Here is a 20,406-nt window from a genome sequence, read left to right as displayed (position 1 = left end):
GTTTGATAGTGGGTACTCTCGGTTTGTATCAATCAAGGCCGCGTCTTTGCCCGTTTGAAATGGTTATCTTTATTCCCAACTGAAAGCACTACACATAGATTCAAGAGACGGAACTTTCGTGGGTTCTAAGTGGGTGGTGTTTTGGCATGAGGGTCTTCTCATACTTTACTACACTATATTCTTACTTGTTGCTAATCTATATAACTTAATTAAGTTTTTTAGTACAGCTTCTACATCTTCAATCTCTATAATAAGGGTGTTTGGCAGTGATGTAGCAGGATTTTTTTTTTTTTTTTTGAGAGGCCGAATGTTTTTTTTTTTTTTTTTCATTTATGGGGGTGGAATGGCCCCTCCCAACCCTCCCTTAAGAAATATAAAGTTGTATAAATAAGGAGCTGATACGATATGTATAGGCTAATGTGTTTCGACATAGTATTTTCAAGGATAATGGCAAAAGTAAACCCTGAGTAGACAGTTGTAAGCAAAACTGAAGTTTCATAAAAGAACACAAATCAGAAATCCGACGCTTCTGTTCGAGATTATGGCAAAAAGGTTACTCCGTCCCCTAAATAACTAATAAAAATATGTATTTCTGCAAATGATTTTCATGATTTAATGTGCATGATATGCTGGAAAAATGGTGCAACGCGTACGAGCGATAAGATCACGTTGCTGTCTCCATCAAACCCTTTATTGTTAGTCGAATAATGCAACTAGATTCCCCTTATGTCACAACAGCCAACCTTGTCTTTTGTAGCTGTAGATGTTCATGAGAGCATCCGAATATCTCAAATGGACGACTGAGAATGCAAAGCCAAGTCCAAAGCTCTGGATTTCGGGTGAGAGGGAGGGGACCATCGTCTGATAGAAAACCGAAGCTTTCATTCAACCCTTTGTTGCCGTACATAACTTACTTCTGGAACTTCGCCGGAACTTTAGGGTGCTGCCTTAGTTGTGTTTCAACTTGTACGTAAGTAACCTTTTTTTATATAAGGCATGAGGTTAATTTCCTAGTATTTGAACTGAAAACTAACCATCTACTAAACTTCACTCCAAACCATTGGGCCAACTCTGTGGAAAATCAAATCCAAAGTTACTGGCCAAGTCACAGATGGATAGTTAAATGGTATCAGAAGAACCTATAAAAAATGCTACGTTGTAAGTGGGGCCGTAAATGAGTAGCTAAGATTTTTTCTTTCTTTCTTTTTTTAATCCTTGCTAATACTGTACGTGTCTAGACGTCAAAAAATGAACAGACTATTTATTTTTTTATCTTGGAAAAATATACTTGGCAGTAGTCCGGACTTCACCCAACTTCAGTTTGATCTAAATCTCCTTTGAAAGAACCGACTAATGGTTTAGCAAATCAGAATCTCATCTCTTGTCCAGTCCGGAATTATCTAGTATCAATATATCCAAATAGAGATATAGACAGCCTTCGTAGCACTAATAATTCTGAATGGACTACATGGATCTGAATGCCAGTGCTGGTAGGTCTCTCTCCCAGTTCATCTGCTAGCAAAGAAGTATGTGCAAATCCTTATAAGGATATATATGAAATTCATGCGATGCAGAAGCATGTTTCATTTGGCTGGAAAGTTAGGTGTTCCAAACAGATACATGCCTAAAAAGAAGACGACCTTATCGCAGTGCCACCAAGAGATGCAAACAGCAAAAAATGTCGTCGACCTTCTTATAGCATTGTCCGCAATCTAGGCGACATATGCAGTTTTAAGGGGGACATAGGAAACGAATAAAAGATCTGCAGAAGTCCTTCAGAAATCCAACTGCATTTACTCTCTTTGTTCTTTGCTTCTCTTTTGATGGGGAGTAAATCGCTTTCAACTGGCCCTTGACAGCTCCTTAAAAAGTATCTTACTGCAAAAATTTGCATGGAAAACTAGAAAATTGTCTTGATGAAATTGCAACCATTGGGTCTGACAGATCAAGTATTTCCCGCTGATGGGGAACAGTTTTTCTTTTGATTCACTCCTTCTTTTCAAGAAAAAATAGAAGTTAACTACTTAACCATACCATGATAAGGTTGAAACTTAAGCCAAAATGTTTAAATTGCAAAAATAAGTTACTGAGTTCACTCTTATCGTTTGTGCTCAATTAGCTTGAGCTACGTTCTTGTGTGGTATGACGTCTCGATTCGTAAAACCTTACGTCATTCAGCGTCGATTCGTAAAACCATCTTTCGGTTTACATCTGGATTGAACCCACAGAACATTTCTGCGAGAGAATAGCTCGTCACGTTTCAGAGTCTTGTTCTTTTCAAATCCCAAGATACCAAAATCTTGAAGTTTCCCGTTAACGGCGCCGTTGCCTTAATTTTTGGGTGCTTCATTTCGTCACTCAATCACCATTGAAACCTACTCCCGCGGTTTCTCTCTTCTTCCCCGCGCTAGTCGTTCGCAGGGGAAAGAGAGGAACGAAAAACGTGACATTCTTCTTCTTCTTCTTTCTTAGGATCATCTTTCAGATGATCCCGACCAGTTCCTTTTTTAAGTAAATCTCTCTCTCTCTCTCTCTCTCTCTCTCTCTCTCTCTCTCTCCCTCTCTCTTCTCAGGGGAAATTTCCGAATCACAAAATAGGGTTTTCTTGTGTAGCTTTTTTCTCATTCATCATAGTCTCTGAATTCCTCCATTCCGCATTGCTTCTGCTGATTTGTGTAGCCTTCGCTTCTCGTTAAGTTTGTTTAGTTCAAAATATCGACTTTCCTTTTTAGTATGCTGTTTCATGGTGGGATGGAAAAATGGGAGCCAATTGTCTCGCATTTCGATCGTTGCTTGCGGCTGAGTTTGTGATAATGAATTTTTGCATCCCATGTGGCATTCTTCGTTGGGATTTTCCGGTGGTTTGTTTGTTTAAGTACTGCTTATTCATTTTGTCTCTATTTTAAGTTTTTTATTGTTTTTCTGCTAACTGTCTATTAAGTTAAAGTCGTGCTTAGATTTTTGGTTTACTGGCACAGCTATCATTGTTTTTGTTCATGATTGATGCCATTGCTGTTGAACTCCATGCTATCTGTGTTTTAGTTTTTGATACTGTTTCCTGCGTCTTTGTTTTAAAAATTTTCAGAATAAGTCAAGCCTTGAAGGTGTCAAATGCTACTATTCTTCTCCGAAAGCATATAAACTACTGTCAGGTTTGATTCTTTGAAGCTATTCCCTTAGGTTGCCAAGTGTTCATAGAGCTTTCACTTCCTCGCATATCAGAATGCTGTTTTCTTTTTCAACCTCTAAGTTTATGCTTTATCTTTCTTTGCAAGTTCTCAAGATTCTATTTGAATTTACTTCTCCTTTATATGGAATCTGAATATAATTAACGTTAATGGTTATTAGTCATTTGTATGCTTTCTTGTTTATGAGTACTTCATATCTAAATGTAACTTACAGAATTGGAAGATACAAACACTTGCACGCACACATATCTCCTTTTCTCTCAACCCATATTCTGGTTTGTGTGACTGTGTCCTGTTTTGCTTTTTATAAATTAACTCCACTAAATTTTGAAGCTACTTTCAACATTTTAGGATGTCCACAAGAGATGAAAATTTGATTAATTGTCAAATGTATACAGGAACACGGTTTTTTTCTTACCTTTGCCTCTGCTGAAAGAGTTACTAAATGGAACACTAGGCCAAGTGAAATGGATGGGAACAAGAGGAGGAAATCAAAAACTTCCGTATGGAGGCCGGTTAATTTGCCATCATCCTCTACTGAAGGTTTGTTTCATCCGTTGACATGTGAGATGAATGTACATAGATGGCGTATATGCATCTTCCTGATAGTTGTTTTGTCTGTCTCTCATGGCTATGTTATACCTCGCTTAAGAAGCAGAGGCCAAGTTCATTTTCATGTGACTGAATAATCGCTGACCTTCCTGGGTGCTTAACTTCTTTTTTCCTAACATCCTTTCTCTATGAATTCAAGGAAGCTTGATCAAGGAAGCAAACATTCACAGTGAGGTCCTGCCTGTGAGGCCTCAGTTAGATTCAAATGCTGATGCTGGTGGTCAGGAAGACCATCATGAAGTTTCTTGGGCAACTGCTGATTTTGGACAGGATACAGTAAAACATACCAAAAATTCCAAATCAGTATCTTTGGGTTCCAATTCTCTGAATAATGATACTGGAGCTGCAGCTTCAGAAAAATCAACCCTGCCTCAGGAAATAGCTGTTACATACTATCCAAGGAAATCAAAGTCTCCAGAGCACATTTCTCGAGGCCCAACTCAGGTGGAAACTATAGATGACTTAGGTACTTCACTATCAGATAATCCTGCTGCTGAGTTGCATTATTCGACTTCCATCGAGGTACTATTTTTTTTCCTTTCCTTTTTGTCTTAAAGTGACATTGCTTAAAAACCTTCTTGTACTTTTATTTTAGTGGCCACTGTACCTTTTGTGTCTGCTTGTAAACATCTCATTTGTGGTTGGAACTTGGAAGAGGGTTTCCATGGTCATCCTGCTTGGACTCTTGATTTTTGATTTGTGGTTCCTGTTGGTTGTCATAATCCTTTTGTTGCTAGATAAATTCTGATTCTGGAAAATGTATTCAACCTGTGCGCACACACACACATAAGTGAAAGTCAGTTTCACTTTTAACGAATAGATCTATATTCCTGAGTAAATACTTAACGCAAATATATTAGCTGAAGTAAATGCCAATTAGCATACACACTTTGGGGTTGTGAATATATCCTTTGAGTAGCTGCTTACTTGCCCAGTGAAATCTTATGAACTGTTGCAGATAAATAAATAAACTGCTCCAAATTATACTTTTCTAATTTTTATCTATGTTTGGGCAGGTTGATGCTTCCTTGGTTGGCTTCATCAAAGGGAAAGGGTGCCTACATCAATCATTAGTCTCTTGCTTTATTTTATATTGTTTTTCACATGCATCAGATTAACTTCTTTTCATTAATATCAGCATGATTCTATTCAAGTGTTTACCAGTCTTAAATGATCAGATTTATTCCTCAGTTGTAAAATTTATCTTTTCTTTCCTCAGAGGATTCACTCAAAAGAAAATCGAGGAGGAGGCAGGAGTAAGAATACTTTTGCCCTCATCTAAAGAGGACTTGGAAGTCAGTAAGTGTTTGAAAACCTGGAATTTGCATAAATTAATGATAGCAATTATGTTGTGTTTGTATTTATTTTGACCAAAAGTATTTGACTGCTAGATTTTCTGATAAAACAGAAGTAATATGTGAATGGTGCCTTCCCTGTTTGTGGCTTGTTTCTTTCTCTGTTTTGTATGCATTCTTTGTTTGGTTTGCTAAACAGGTTAGAGTTGAATTATATTCTGTGCTATATTGGTTCGTACATGAATATAGAAATTAGAGTATTGCTTCTTTGAAGAATAAACTAAAAGATCACCTGGGAGATAGGGAATCGACTAAGAGTCCTACACTATGATGCACCATTTCGTGAACAAATTCCCATACTTCTCATTTTTTCTCATACAACCATCTAATTACAACATATCAGTTCTCAGACTGTTACTGTGCTAGAATAAGATTAGAGCTTTTTAATCCTTTTGAATGTCTTGGTTACTACTCCAGAAAAGGTTGTCTTGGTTGCCACTTTAGTTTGATATAAGGATTTGCAAATTCTGATAAGGTGCTGAAACAAATGCTTTAATATGCCTTTTTTCAATGTTAAAGGGAAGTTATCTAGACTCTAGATTGCTATCTTAGGAAAAAAATAGTTATCTTAGTGTAGCTGATCAAAAGGGTGTTTTCTTTTTTTGGTGGTTGGCGTCCTACGACTTGCAAGTCCCATAAAAGATTTTCAGGTCGAGCTCAGATTATTGGTCAAAAAATGTTTGCTTCCTTAATACATTAGTTTTTGGGGTCTGGACTAGTTCTGAAATGCCTTATAAGAACCTCCCTGCATTCAAGCTTCACTTATGGATGGACATATCCATACATTTCAAGTAGCTTTGCTGAAGTGCAGATGGGTGCAGACCTGCCACCTTAGGGATTCAAATATTGTTACTTGAACAAAAATCTAATGACCGATGAGAAGTAGAGATCAGAGAGACAAATTGAACTTCATCAGTTCTCTGGTCTGAGAAATCAAGATTAATTTGGAAGTTCTACATAAATAGGTATGTAGTTTTCAAGTTTGGGTTTCCGGTTTGGGCTTAGAATCACTTGACAGTTCTTTTAGATGACCCAATAACATTGAATTGAGTCAAACTCCTTTTTATGAGAACAGCATTTTCAAAGTTGTGAGCTATATACACTGTGAATATGAGTTGTCGTATTTTGATGATGTCAACTGCTGACCTCAGCAGAGTCTGTATGTCATGGGTAGTTCTGATTGAAACTGGAGACATACAACTGTTTTATGAATGGGTTGAGAGATATCAACAGACAAAACCATGCATTCTAAGAGAAAATTGTTCCCAGTTGCTGTCAATGCCTACTTGAGAACCTCGAGCTTTACTGCTTGTCAAGTAATTATTGAATTACATCTTGATAAGTAGAGGATATGCAATTTAAACCTGTCAGGCTGTCACACTAGTAAGAGAATCCCTTCAAAAATGTTAGCACCGGCACCCACACCCCGCACCCATGTGACATAGGCGTGAAAGGCCTGGTGGAGACTTTCCCTGGTTGCTCCCGTAGTTCTCTATCACCATGTACTCCCATCGATTGCAGAGGGAAAACATCCACACCTTCTTTGGTATCACAAGCTAGAGGGAAGTGCGTGAAAGGCCTGGCTGACTCGACATGCTCAGGTCCATGGAACCCCAATGCATCTCCTTGAGGAGTGTTTGGTGCCGTCCTTGGAGCCCAAGCATCATCTTCCATGTTTTTGTTTGTTGAAGGCGTTGAAACATCTACAAGTACTTTTCCACAGCTTCCTCGCTCTGAGGCAACAACACTTGTTGTTTTCCCACCTAGGAATTCTTCAAGCAGTTCCTGCATCTGCCGGTATTCCATTGTCATGATCAGCAACTGCTTATTCAAGCCATCCATGGTCTGATTGGTCCTTGCAAACGTATTTCCCACCTCTTTTGTAGTCTGCCGCTTGCGTTCTACAGAACCTGGCTTTGATACCATTGTTAGCAACCACCAGCTAACTTGGGAACCCTTACAAAGCAACCCCAATCCCACATGCACACACTCAGCCCTAGGGTTTTTTCCACACAGATGTAAAGGACTTCAATTAACCGATGATCCCTCCCTCATTGCGTTCGACCTATTTGTATCCTTATTGGGTCTGCCCCAATTAGGAACCGATCCAAATCCATAACCGGTTACTAACAATAACTTATCCATGTTCAGTGAAATAAGGAAAATCTTATTCTTATATTCAATTTTTTGTGCTAAGTTAATTCTGGTTTAATCAAACTCAGCTGGGGTGATATCAGGTGAGAAAACTCTGCTGTAACTTTGCTATGCTATAACTTTGCCAGCTAAGTTTAAGCTTTTCGTCAAGCTCAAGCTGTTCATGCATCACTATTTCCAACGGAATCAGTGTCCTTTATTGATCTGGTTGTGTAATAAAACACTGGGATCTGAGACGAATGACACTAATTATTAATTATATGAAGTATTGTGCTCAACAAAGTCTGGCTTGGAATTCCTTGTTTGTCAAGTAAGGTATTGCTTTAAAGCTTTGATTGCTTCTCTTTTTTGGTTCCTTACTTCTTAGATGAGTTTTCTCTTGCATCTCCATATGGTCCACTAGAATCTGCCCTCACTGGCCCAACCATAATATCAGTGAATCAGTTTTCATTTTACTATTTTTCTGATAGCTGTTCAAGGTGCTTCTGTTGAGGACGTAACTAGGGCAATGGAAAGGATTAAAGCTTTACTTGATGAGGTCAGTCAGTCTCCTTCCACGTGATGTTTTTTTTTTGCTTCACTATGTCTGCAATCATATTTTTTATTACAATTGCAAGACTCATCTACTTCAACCTAACTATATATGTTGCTAAGTTTCTATTATCAAATTAACTTTCTTAAATGATATTACGTTTGAACTTGCATCTTTTAGTGTCCTGCATGTAATAAATTTTCTTTAGCCTTACTATTAGGCAAGATTGGCTAGTGATAACCTTACTATTAGGCAAGATTGGCTAGTGAGAGATCTGTATCCAAGCCTCACTTACCTTTCTCTTGCAGGCAGTTAAGAGCCCAAGACTAGATTACTCCCATTTTGTCTCTCTTCCTTTGGCTATTTATCCGAGCCTTGTTGACAAGCTAGTCAACTTTCAGAACTCCATCTTGGGAGTTTCAACTTGTCAAGTAGATGGGGACATAGAGAATGATCAGAATGAAGATTTTTCAGAAGAGGAGGAAGATAAAATTTGTACTCTGGCAGAAGGTTCTACTGTTTCTGTTAATCTCAAGGTTCAAGATGACAATGAACACGTGAAAGTTGTGATGGACGACTTACATACTGGAAAGAACACAACTCAAGTAGCAAACTCTGGCTTATCTGGTAAACTGCATTCAGCCTATAATAAGATTTATTTGGGCAGGGTTTTTATGGGTATGATCCATGTTAGTTGTCTCACTGTCTGCCATACTTTTCAGAGGGTATTATTTCTTCAGGATCAGTTGTTGACTTATTAATTCATTTACGTTAAGTAATTTCTCTCATTCTTCACTATTGATTAGCTGAATACTTCTTTTACCTCTGCCCACCAATGGAATTATGATTTGAGACCTACTTTCCATACGTTGTTCCTATTGTAGTATGGGTGACAAAGCTCTGTATCTGCTTATGCGGTGCTTGTGCAGATTCCCAACTAGTTTTGTTTAATACTTTTTTTCGTTGACCTGCCAATAAAGCAAACATTTGCTGTTTCATGTGTCTGGGAAAAGCACGGAACCTGCACAATAACAGTACTTTTTTAAACAAGATATTGAAAATTTTGTAGGTTGCAAGTGGCAAGGCACTGAGGGGGCTGAAGGTAAAAACTAGGGAACTCTATGAAGTAATGACATTTGGCTGCAGTCCACCTAGTGAATTAATTGGATATACTGAACGAATGCTTCAATGGTTCTGTATACCTGGGTAGGGGGTCAGCTTGTAGCGTGCAGACTGAAGGATGTTCAAGAGTTTGATACATGGGGTGTGTCTTTGCTGCAAGGTTAAAGTTCTGCGGAGACCTTCCCATGAGACGTGGCTGTTGGCTTGGACTGCATTATGCCCGTAAATGGAAGTTCGTGAAGGAACATTAAATGCTATTAGTCAGTCACTAATCATTTGTCTTTTTACAAGAATATGGTATGCAATGATAAACTTAACGAGAAATGATTGAGGAAGCAGTTGAAATTCATCTTGGATGAAGATAAAGATCCTGAACTTTTGGTTTAATGTGAAATGCACGTTTGTTGACAGTTAAATATCCTAATTCCGTCAAGTGCCAATTTAAGATCAAGGTGATGGATGGAGGTTCTCCCCAAATGTCAAACGATACAAAATAGACAGTCTGACTGTTAACATTATGTTTTATGAATTGGATTTCAATGTATATACTGGTACATGTGTGTGCGTGTGTATGTCAGCTTTTGAAAGCATCACATCTGGACACACATTAATCCCCAGCAAATGCACCTATTTGAGACAGCTCTAAACTGTCTTTAGCTTGCATGGATCTGAACATTGTTATCTCTCCCAGGGTGTTTCTGATTTCTTCTTTTGGAATCCACATCATGCTCAAATTACAGATGGACGTGCTATTTTGTCTCTGCAGATTTGCGCATTGACCAGTCAATTTTCATCAAGCCAAAAACTTTTCATTTAACCGTTCTCATGCTGAAATTGTGGAACAAGGACCGTGTTGCTACAGCCATAGATGTTTTGCAGGTTTAAATCCTTATGGTAGCTCCATGCAAGGACTCATTGAATACTCAATCTTCTGATACTGTTTTCTGTCATGTTCAGAAAGTGTCCTCGAGTGTGTGGGATGCTTTGGAGGGTCGCCCCATTTCTATACGATTAAAAGGCCTGGTAAGTAGTTTGTCATTTTAACATGCAGAATATATGGAAATATTGATGAGCCATCTTTGCAGACTTGCATGAAAGGGTCACCATCAATAGCTGGTGTCCTATATGCACCTGTTGAGGTAATTGATGGAGAGGAGCGCTTGCTACGTGCCTGTCGTATCCAAAATATTTGAAGTAACAATTTAGCAAATAGTGCATTAGATTAAATATTCTGAAAGCTTTTACTTGCACGTCAGCAACGTGGAAAGTCTGATGGATTCCTGAGCTTTACTAGAAGTCATTATCGATGCATATGATGAAGCTGGTCTTGTTATTGAGAAGGACAACAGAAAATTGAAGGTATCGTGTTAGATCCAGTCTTATTTGCCTTCCATTGTGACTGCACTCTGTGATCTGCCAGTCTATTCTGAGAGTAGGGTTAAATTAGCAAACTAATTTCCTGTTTATATATAAATTTACCTGATTAAATTCCCTTTATTCATCCTCCTTCCTGATGTTTTTCTGTAAATCCCCGACAAATTGTCTACGGTATCGCATACGACTTTTCTCATTTTAATTTCAGCTGCATGCAACGGTAATGAACGTGAGGCACAGGAAAGGGTGAGTTCCCTCCCTAGTTCTCATCTTTGGATGGAAAAAAATTTTCTTGAGCGGTATTTGAAGCTGTCAAAACTGTTCAGGAAGAATAGCAGAAGACACGATTCATTTGATGCACGCTCCATCATCAAGCAATATGGATCTGAAGACTGGGGTGAATATCTGATTCGTGAAGCGCACTTATCTCAGAGGTTTGCGTATGATGATAATGGGTATTATCATTGTTGTGCCTTGATCCCTTTTCCTGAAATCCTTGAAGGCACAGCTATGTCCGCGGATGCCATTGAACCATAAGCGACCTTCTTCTTCCAATTGCTTTGCTATTAATACAAATGATCATCAGATTTGCGTTGCATTCGAACATCAACTTTCTAAAGGCATTGATTGGCAGTCAATTCTTGCTTTCCTGGTGGGTGTGGGGCAGGCATTTTCATGCACTATGAGTTGGGATAACTTTGCTAATCAGGGTAGTCTTTACTTGATTGTAACTTGCTACGGATCAACTGAACCTAAATCTATTTGATTTGGATCTTATTAATTTCAGTTTGTGATTACTTCTTAATTTGTACATAATGATCATTCTACGGACATTGTTTATCCGTGGAAATATGTGTTAATGCTTGGAGGCTTAAATTTATTTTGTTTTTCCAGCAGACAACCATGCAGTAGATCAGTTTTTTTACCCCTTTCCAAATGGACCATCCTTGCAGGGTGAATAGTTTCTTTTTCCCGACAGACAACCGTAGTCAATCATGAACGTCACAGATATATCCAGTGTTTGAGCAAGATTCGCGGACCAAGCTGTCCTTCCCGTCAGAGTTTTTCCTGCACCTAACAAGTAAAGACGGGGAAGTGAAGACAGGATATCCTGGAAAATGGGCGAACGCCAGAAAATGTGTGAATTAATTCCCGAGAAACCAACGAGGGCTTGAATTTGATTTTACATTCCAAGGAACCATGGAACAAATGGTCAAGCTGTTGGTTCAACTACGGCTGGGAGTGGGTACGCCCCCATGTATATTTGATCAATCTTACCTACAATTTGAAGGTATAGTTTTAAACCTTGTGCCTCTTAGTTTAAAAGTTTCACGTTGCAATTTCAAAGTGTAGTTTTTAACCATGTAGTCTAAGTCGCTGGCCAACATATAAGGTGAGGATCTCAATTAAGAAAAGAAAAGTAGTTTGACATTGCAAGGACAAAAAGGGTCTCTCTCTTTCCTGCCATGCTGCTACATGGTTAAATTCAAAAACCAGCACTATATGGCCTCTTGCTAAAAGCATCACGAACTGTTGTCACACGATAAACTGTTGTTAATGCTCTTTTATTGATTGCTTTTACCAACAATTTTTTTAATTTTTAGTCAGTTGTATGTTGCTATATATTAGATGTTACTGGATCATTAAAAATAGAAAATTTGTCACTATAAAACAACTATCACATGAGCATAAATCACAATAATGGTTCATGATGTCTTTAATTCATGGTGCTTTTAATAATAAATTTTTAACTTTTAGCCATTTGGCAACATCCGATGTATATATATAGCAGACACATAGATAAACACACATTTTTTCCATACACACCTGACTTGGGAGAACCATTAAGTTCCGGCGGGGTGTGGATGTCAGAATCAACTGAGAACTATAGGAGTGTGCTCATTTGTTCTCTTCCTTTTATCTTGTGCACCAAAGAAGTGCCCCAATTACATGAGGCCCCTAAGTTTGAGCCAGGCTTTACAATTGCACATCTGGCAAGATGGCGTGACTTAACTCAAGAATGTGCAAGCAAAAAACAGAAAAGAGGTTTACAGTTCAATAGGGATTCCTGGTCTGTAAAACTGAAGCAATGAGGATATGTTCTTCAATACACAGTAACAAAAGACCTGCACCGACTGAATTATAATAGCACATGCATGGTAAACATGCATCTCCTAAGTTAGAGCCAAATCGTCATCGGAAAAGAAAAAAAATACCCAAGAGATAGATGTGTCCATCATGTTAAATTAAATTGGACGAATTTGGTTAGATGGTTGAATGACTTTGAAAAGCTAAAAGTCACCATTCAATTATATATATATATATATATATATATATATATATATATATATATATATATATATATAGATATATATATATGACATTGTGTGGCAATACTCTCTAAATCATTTCTATTATGAGCTGCAGAACTAACCATCCTACAAATAGGATCCTCACGTTTTCAATACAATGGAGTATCAAAAACAAAATATTATGTTTTTGCGGAGCTTTATGATTTTATAGGTTGCTGATGAAACTCAAGCTATTGAATTTTTTATTCTTAGAATAAGTTTAAGATATCTGACAAAATGAGATTCTCTTAATTCTTAACCTTTCGAACATGAAGATCATTGTCCTTACAGTTATTTCTCTATGAAACAAAATAGGAACTTGACTGCATTATACTATATATATATATATATATATATATATATATATATATATATAGTTTTTAAAGTATAAGAACTAAGAAATATTTTCAGGGCTACATTTATAAGTTGTATAATTAATATGACTGAATGACTTGAAAAAAAGATAGTGTATAAGTGGTTAGCAACTAGAGATGATCTCCTCTTTTGATGAAGAGAATTGATGTAAATTGTTATTGTGAGTGGCTAACCAATTACAGTCAGTAGGTTACTCCACTGTGTTTTTGGTGTTTCCTGTTTCTATGGTTTTCTGTAATTCTTTGATTCTTTAAGCAACGAAGGTAGGGAGACCCATCTCCCAGCAGCGTTGCATCGGAAGTGTTTTATCAATTAAATAACATAAAAATGAATTATTCTTTTATATTAATAATATAATTCATGATGCTTACTTGATGACTAAAAATTAATAATCTATTAAAAAAAATTCATGTGTCATTATTAATTATGTTATTTTTATAAGAATAGTTTACCGTGTTTATTTATGAAAAGTGACAGTTTCTTTACGTGAGAAATGATGTATGCATATCAGGCCGGTCAAGCCAACTACCTCTGTGAGCACATAATTTTTTTTTTAATTTTATGTCACAAAAACCTTAATGTGTATTTATGTTGGCTAATTGATTGGCCATGGTATTTAGTGACGAAATGCACTTTTTGTGGTGGTTTTGAGTGACACAAAATAAAGAAATGACCATCTGACCTTAAACTATAGAGGTAGTTGACTGATTTCAATTCACACACACCCACACACACACACATATATATATATATATATATACATACATGCGCGCGTGTGTATATTCGCCCACGAAAGAACTAGTTTAAAAAATTATTTGCTATGTCGAAGGATGGGTTCACTTTTATTAATATATCACATGGTATGCTTTTCTTTTAAACATTGATTGGGTCACAACCTGCGCATGCATCACGAGAACATAAAAATAAACTTCAGCAACAGTTTCGTTCGTATATATTAAATATACATGTTAGCACAATAATTAATCTCATGTGTTCAACTTGATAACATATTACAATTAGTAATCCATCTTCAGTTTATAATGAATTGAAAATTCATAATCGCCAGCAACTCCTTCGGGTAGCCAAACAACTACGTACTAATCTCAGGCAGTGACCAGAGAGAGTCATACCTGTCGGTTCTGACGCAATGTGTTGAGTCAGAGGGATAGTGATATTAATAGGTCAGATTTAACTCATTGCTTAACTGAATTTGGATTAATCACTTAATTAATCGGCTCTGACAAAGAAGAGAGATTTTTTCAAGAGAAAATTTACCAGACTATGTTGTGAATGATGAAACTTAAATGCACATTAATATGTTGAGAATGGAGGAAAATGTACTCAGAGTTATTCAGATCAGGTATCGATTTAACTCAGCTATGACATGAACTGGGGAAAAATCTAACAAGGGTGCAACTGGTTTGACTCAGAACAACTAAAAAGAATTGAAACTCAGGCTGGAATTAATGGACTTTATAGAAACAGTAACCTTTTTTTAGTCCTTGCACCAGGTTCCATTTGATTGAGGCTTTATAGTTTAAGAGGATTTACTTCTCTCGATCGCAAAAACCTTTGAAGAAGTAAATGATGTGCTAGGGATGTTAGTATATTCTATTTGGATTCGATATCCAACCTAAAGCATTCCAACATAGTTGGATTTGAAAAAACATTTAGTATCTGATTAAAAAGTCAGATAGGATTTAGATTTAAGAAATGACATCCATTTTGATTCGAACAATTTAGTTCTTAAATAGATATGCCCCTATATTTTGAAAGTCCGGCCAGATTCAGTTTAAAATTCAGATTCGGGTTTCAATGTGAATTTAAAAATCAGATTTGAATCAAGAAATCAGTTTCCTAATTCATGTTATGGACTTTTTTTTTTATACGCTCAAGTCTGATTTCAAATCTGAATATGTGAATATCCTAAAAAACAGATATGACTAAGAATACATTCGGTTTGAACCTAATCCATTGACATCCCTATTTATTCTCATCTGCACTGTCTTTCGTACTTTCTCTTTGGGGGTGTTTGACAATAGTTGTGTTTGATGAAACTAAGTCTGGCTCATAGATTGAGTAAATTCATGAAACAATGTAATATCGTATTTCATGACCTGCTCAATCTTTAGGATAAATTCATGGAACATTGTGTGAATGTTTTTATTGCGAAAGTCAAATCCTATGTGTTAGGGTTTAATGAAAAATAAATTTCTCATTTAGAGAAATAAAGATTGATTTTTTTTTTCCAAATTCAAATTACATTTGCCCATTGTGCTTCAGTGGCTGAGCCCCAGGAGAACGGGGACTGTAGCCCGTTAAGGGGCACTATGGATAAAATTTTGAACTTTTAAGGGGGAACTAATGTATAAATGAGAAAAGTTAACTATAAGACCCCGTCACAAAAATTTTACTGTACATTGAGAGAAATTGTAAGTTTTTGGACGACTTTTCTTTTTCAAACCACACAAAAAAAAAATACCATGCTAAATTAGATAAAACTGGGTAATTTTACCCTACAAAAAAGTTGAACTCTCTGAGGTTCAACTTTTTATCATGGATTTTTTTTTTCATGGTAACTTTAATGTTCCAAATTTCACCTTGATATCAAACTGGGCCTAAATGACAATATGAATAAAAAATTTTTTGGGCTTTGCCTACACCTGCCTCTAGCGTGCCTGATGGTGATTGATTCAAAATTAAACAAAAATCATAGACTTGGGGACCTGGCTATAGTGTGGGGCGCCTCATATAGATAGAACTAGGTCCAGCCTCATTTCCAGTTTAGAACCCATAGGGCTGTGTAGGCAGTTGCCCACACATGACACATGCCCCTCGTGTGGCTCTGCCGCTGCTGTGCTCTACTTATTTGGAACAAAGACACCTGCGCAACCCATGAAGTAGTAGGCAAAATATTGGGTAGGCACAGTTCTTCTTCTTTCTTTGTTTATCTCTCACATCTAGTAGACTTCTTGTTCACAAATTTTATTATGCATTTTCATTTTATCGGCTTTCTATCTCTATCTCTCCCTCTCTCATTGCAAACTCTGTGAACATTCCTTTGGCTATCGGTTGATCTGATTATTTCGGTCCACTCATGTTAACAAAACCATGGAGGAAGAACAAGTTTTTGATCCAAAGTGGGGCTTCTCCCAGAGCTTATTGGCAATAAATTAATGCAGAATATATCTTGCAAGTGTTCAATGTCGGTTGGGTTGCTTTTATCGTCTCATGCCCAGCTGTGTCTCTCGACCAAGATAATTACTGAGCCTAGTCCCAACCAGCAATTCAAACAGGTTGGTCCACCACCTTGCATCCTTTTGCTCGACAACCCAATAAATGAATTTAAAATAAATAAGCCTCTTTCAATTATTTATTGCGTTTGTTGGCCGGATAAGTTGTCTTTGGAAGATTGAATTAATAAACAAAATAAAAATTTGTCCATTGTTCCTGTTCTGTTCTGTATGCATAGAGACATGCACCAGGTGTAAAATGAACAAATAAAAAATTGCACGTTAATTGATATATATTTTTTTAAAATTCATTCCCTTTATGAATCTGACTGACTTTTATAACGTGTTTGGCATGATCCAATTGTTTGTGATAATCTACAGCAATCTTGTCTTTCAAGAAAAAACATGTCTTTCACACCGAATACGCTCTTAATCATAGTTGGCAGACTTGTTGGGTTGACTTGGGGATTGCTCGAGTCAGCTCAGATTGCCCACAAATCCGGCCATCAGTCAAGATTTGAGCAAGTTAGAACTTGAGTCTGACTTGGCACTACTCGCCCCAAACATCAACTAATTCAACTGTAGTAAATTTATAGTAATAGAAAGCACGTTTTTTCTCCAAAAAAGCCCGAAAAAATGCGATAAATTAAATGACCGTTTAAAACTTTAAAGAAACATCTTTTTTTTAAAAAAATGTTAAGAACGAAAAAACACGTTAAAATACGTTTTTTCGTGTTTTTTGTTTCACTTTTTTCAGTTTTTTTAATGCCAAACAGCTTTTTTTTTTCACTTTTTATTTTTTATTTGTTGCAAATCTACTTATCTTTTGATGTTTGTATTATTAACTTTTCATTTATTTTACTTTTCTCCAATTTTTAGTTTTTTAATTTTTTTTAAAATTTATCATATTTTTTTTTTATTTTTTTAAGTTCACCGTATTATACTCGAGAAAAACCTTATCGTTTAAAACTCCGAGACATTATTTATGATTATGAGTAAAAATACATCATAGTTATTTGAATAACACGAGTTTCTGAGACTGCCAAAGTTTAAGAGATCCAAAACAATTGGCCTTTGATGCAGCAAGGCAACTCAAACACCCACTGGCAGCACTTGCAATAGTTTCCTCCAGGAAAAGGAAAAGATACCTACCATGATGATGAAGACTCCATTTTTTTCAAGTACCAAACAATTTAGAGGTCATGACGCCGCTCGTCCTCTTGTTGATGCACACCAGACTCCCACTGGACTTGATGATATGTGATCTGTAAACAAAACTGTCAATTGTGTACCTTCCCTCTCATTAGTTCCAGCTAATATCCTGCTATACGTTTTTGTCGAGAAAGAGACATCCTGTTCCCAATATCTGAACTGATGTAAGTTCTTTACTTCTTCTGCAGTTTACCTTTCAATAAAACAAACAAAAGAAAACAAAGTGTTTGAGATAAAATATCATAAAGCAGTAGGACCCTTTTTGTCTTCCTTTAGAGCAATTCCCCAGCTGGGTAGTTCCCCATTTGGCTGACCTCAAAAAGTTGTGAGAATTATGTGTGGAGATTCATCTTGTGACCTGTAAAGGCAATGAACAGGAGACCCTTTTATAAAGAAGTATTTTTCTTCGGGGTGGCTGTTAGCCGACTTCTTTCAGAGTTCATATGATGGGGAGGACGTTTTTCTCAGCAAAATTTTAGCTGTGGCGTCACTGATGAGGACAAAAGTGTACCACTGAATCGCAGGAAGTTAGAAAATGAAATGAAAACTACAGCAACAGTTTCTTCTTCTTCTTTTTCTTAAACGTCTAGTTCATAATAAGATTTTGAGTGCGTATGTCTATAATTTACCATGTCTACGTTTGAAGTCTGTATTTGTTTTGAATTGACATTGATGATGAACGGCAATTACGGTACACATATTGACTAGTACAACGAGAAAAAAAGAATTCAATCTCTGAAAAATCATTTCATTAAAATATTATTTACCTACTTAAAAAGCATATATGAATATGAAAGTATGCAATAATTTAAATTTTAAGTCATTTCCTGGCTAGTTTATGTCCAAATACGAACTTATATGAAGATGGTCTACATGCATGGTTGGTTTGGTAGAGATCAACTTTTGAATCACAAGAAGTTGATAAATGTTGAAAGTGTTTAGTCATCTAAAAAATAATTGCACCCAATATACGCCCAATTCTATGTAACTTTTAGAATAAAAATCTAAACAAACGTGTGTGTGTGTATATATATATATATATACATATACACTATCATATTGGAGGAAAAAAATAACTTTGATTAGCGGCTACGAACAGGCACCCAGGCTAATCTCCATCTCCCATCATCTACTACTATTTAATGTAAAACGAGCAGAGAGATAAAATAAGATTAATAGCCATGGATTGTCTAAGTGTGTAGGAGGAGTCAGATGGATTGAAGAGTGCATAAGAGAATGCATATGTCCTATATCATATAAGAAAAGTGGCTCCCATCAGTTTCATTCTGGAACTTGATTTTTATCTGCTTTGTTTAGTCACGACTCCTCACTCATGCTTTTCTTTGTCTTTTTTAATGGACATCCACCCTCCCCACTTACTGATCCAGATCCATGAAACTTTGGGAAGAGAAAACACCCAAAAATCAAACTTAATATGAGATTGGTTTTACTGATTCTTCTTTCAACTTGAAACTTTTGTGCAGGTCTTGTCACTTTTCAAGAAAGAGTTGAATCGTAAAGAGAGAGAGACGTGGAGATGTGAGTTTGGTGTGGATAAATTTGTATGTTGGTATTGATGTGGATGTAGGTGACGTGTGGCTGCAATGGAGCCACAAGGCCTGCTGGGCAAAGGCTGAGCTGGGGAGATGGAGATTGACTGGTAAGAAAGGCAGCTCGCTTTTTTGGGGGAGGGGGAGGCGAGCCCACCATCACCATTCACCTACATAAATATGGAATGGATTGTCATTCCTTAAACCCCGTGGTCCATGACCATCCATCCTCCGGTGAGCCCACTCTACCCTAACCTCTAGAAAAAGCGCAATGGTCCCATCTTTTGCATGAGCAATTTATCATGATATGGATAATTCTCTCCAGTGTGACATTCAAAAGTTTAGTCTTGCATTTAAAAATTGTAAAAGTTTGTTAATAGTTTATAAAAAGATAGTTAAAAGTAGTTGGTTGTCTTGGTTCTTAATTTTTTTTATCGAAACTGAAACTGTTAAAAAGTGAGTTGAGATCCATCAAACCAAATACTCAAGTTCAAAAGTGATCAAAATATGATTTAACACTTAGGTCATACACCTAGAGAATCAAAGATGTATATGATCTAAAGGGAGTATAGTCTCATATTAAAAATTTATTGTTAATCTTAAAAAACTTATAAAAAGAAATTCTAAATAATTGGTTGCCTTGATTCTAACTTTTTTTCTTTAATTAAAACCTAATCTACTATAAAGTTGCTACAGGAGCATCCACATCTCATGCCATCATATTTATTCCGTTCATGGCAACATGCAACATGACGAGCTCCTCATGCGGGACTATCTAGTGCATGTACCATGTCGACGGTCCCGCTGGAGGTATGTCATCGTGATCAACATCACCACGATATCATCATGATGTCGACTCATGATACGCCGATTGGAGCAGCATGGCATCAAGATCAAAGTTCCCCACGCAAGACAAGCGGACGTGTCGATGAGAGCATAAGTCTTGCGGTCAATAGATAAACAGTCTACTGTTTTACGGCTCCAAACTTTTCATGACTTGCGCATCTGAGGTATGCTCGCATGCGCACAAGCCTCACATACTCGTACTCATGTTGCGATCACTTTATACGAGCGCTCCATCCACATGGTTCAATGCCTTTTAGTTGAACAAGACATGATTTCTTCAGTATTTGTGTTAAGGCTGTGTCATTTTTCTAAGAAATGATATTCGACCTTTATTTCGATACCATGCTTCGCATTATGTGGCACATGAATATAACGTCCATAGAAATTGACTTGGCAATATGTCTCTTGAGTCCTCTTACTTGGGGACATCCATAAAATAGAATATAAATTAAACATAGGGTAAGGTGCGCAATGCGCATTAATGTCAGTCCAACGTATGTTC

At 36.8% G+C, this 20,406-nt stretch overlaps 1 protein-coding gene across 3 annotated transcripts; it reads left to right on the top strand.

The window, feature by feature from the left end:
- Positions 1-2,223: 2,223 nt before the first annotated feature.
- On the top strand, positions 2,224-11,123 carry LOC116258508 (uncharacterized). 3 transcript variants are annotated; one of them, XM_050078635.1, is made up of 15 exons: positions 2,224-2,511; positions 3,086-3,152; positions 3,587-3,633; positions 3,670-3,731; positions 3,940-4,322; positions 4,817-4,854; positions 5,020-5,099; positions 7,780-7,847; positions 8,150-8,468; positions 9,730-9,842; positions 9,921-9,986; positions 10,049-10,139; positions 10,258-10,322; positions 10,546-10,583; positions 10,664-11,123. In XM_050078635.1, exons 1-15 carry the CDS (start codon positions 2,486-2,488, stop codon positions 10,872-10,874), a joined length of 1,674 nt encoding a protein of 557 aa, XP_049934592.1. In that variant the 5' UTR covers positions 2,224-2,485; the 3' UTR covers positions 10,875-11,123. The 3 variants fall into 3 exon arrangements, with proteins under 3 accessions (XP_049934592.1, XP_031491540.1, XP_031491549.1); XM_031635680.2 differs by having other exon boundaries at positions 2,225-2,511; positions 3,587-3,731; XM_031635689.2 differs by lacking the exon at positions 3,086-3,152 and having other exon boundaries at positions 2,225-2,511; positions 3,587-3,731.
- The last annotated feature ends 9,283 nt before the right edge of the window (positions 11,124-20,406 follow it).

Source organism: Nymphaea colorata, chromosome 1, assembly GCF_008831285.2.
Source record: "Nymphaea colorata isolate Beijing-Zhang1983 chromosome 1, ASM883128v2, whole genome shotgun sequence".
NCBI lineage: Eukaryota > Viridiplantae > Streptophyta > Magnoliopsida > Nymphaeales > Nymphaeaceae > Nymphaea > Nymphaea colorata.
The sequence above is the reverse complement of the archived record's forward strand: the minus strand, read 5'-3'. Positions and strand labels throughout refer to the sequence as shown.

What these genes read in the sequence shown, in the direction of transcription:
- LOC116258508 (XM_031635680.2), top strand. Translation starts at nt 2,486, where the DNA reads ATGATCCCGACCAGTTCCTTTTTTAA. An exon ending in GGCTTCATCAAAGGGAAAGG is followed by an intron (nt 4,855 to 5,019) that starts GTGCCTACATCA and finishes TTCTTTCCTCAG; the next exon opens with AGGATTCACTCAAAAGAAAA. An exon ending in TAAAGAGGACTTGGAAGTCA is followed by an intron (nt 5,100 to 7,779) that starts GTAAGTGTTTGA and finishes TTTTTCTGATAG; the next exon opens with CTGTTCAAGGTGCTTCTGTT.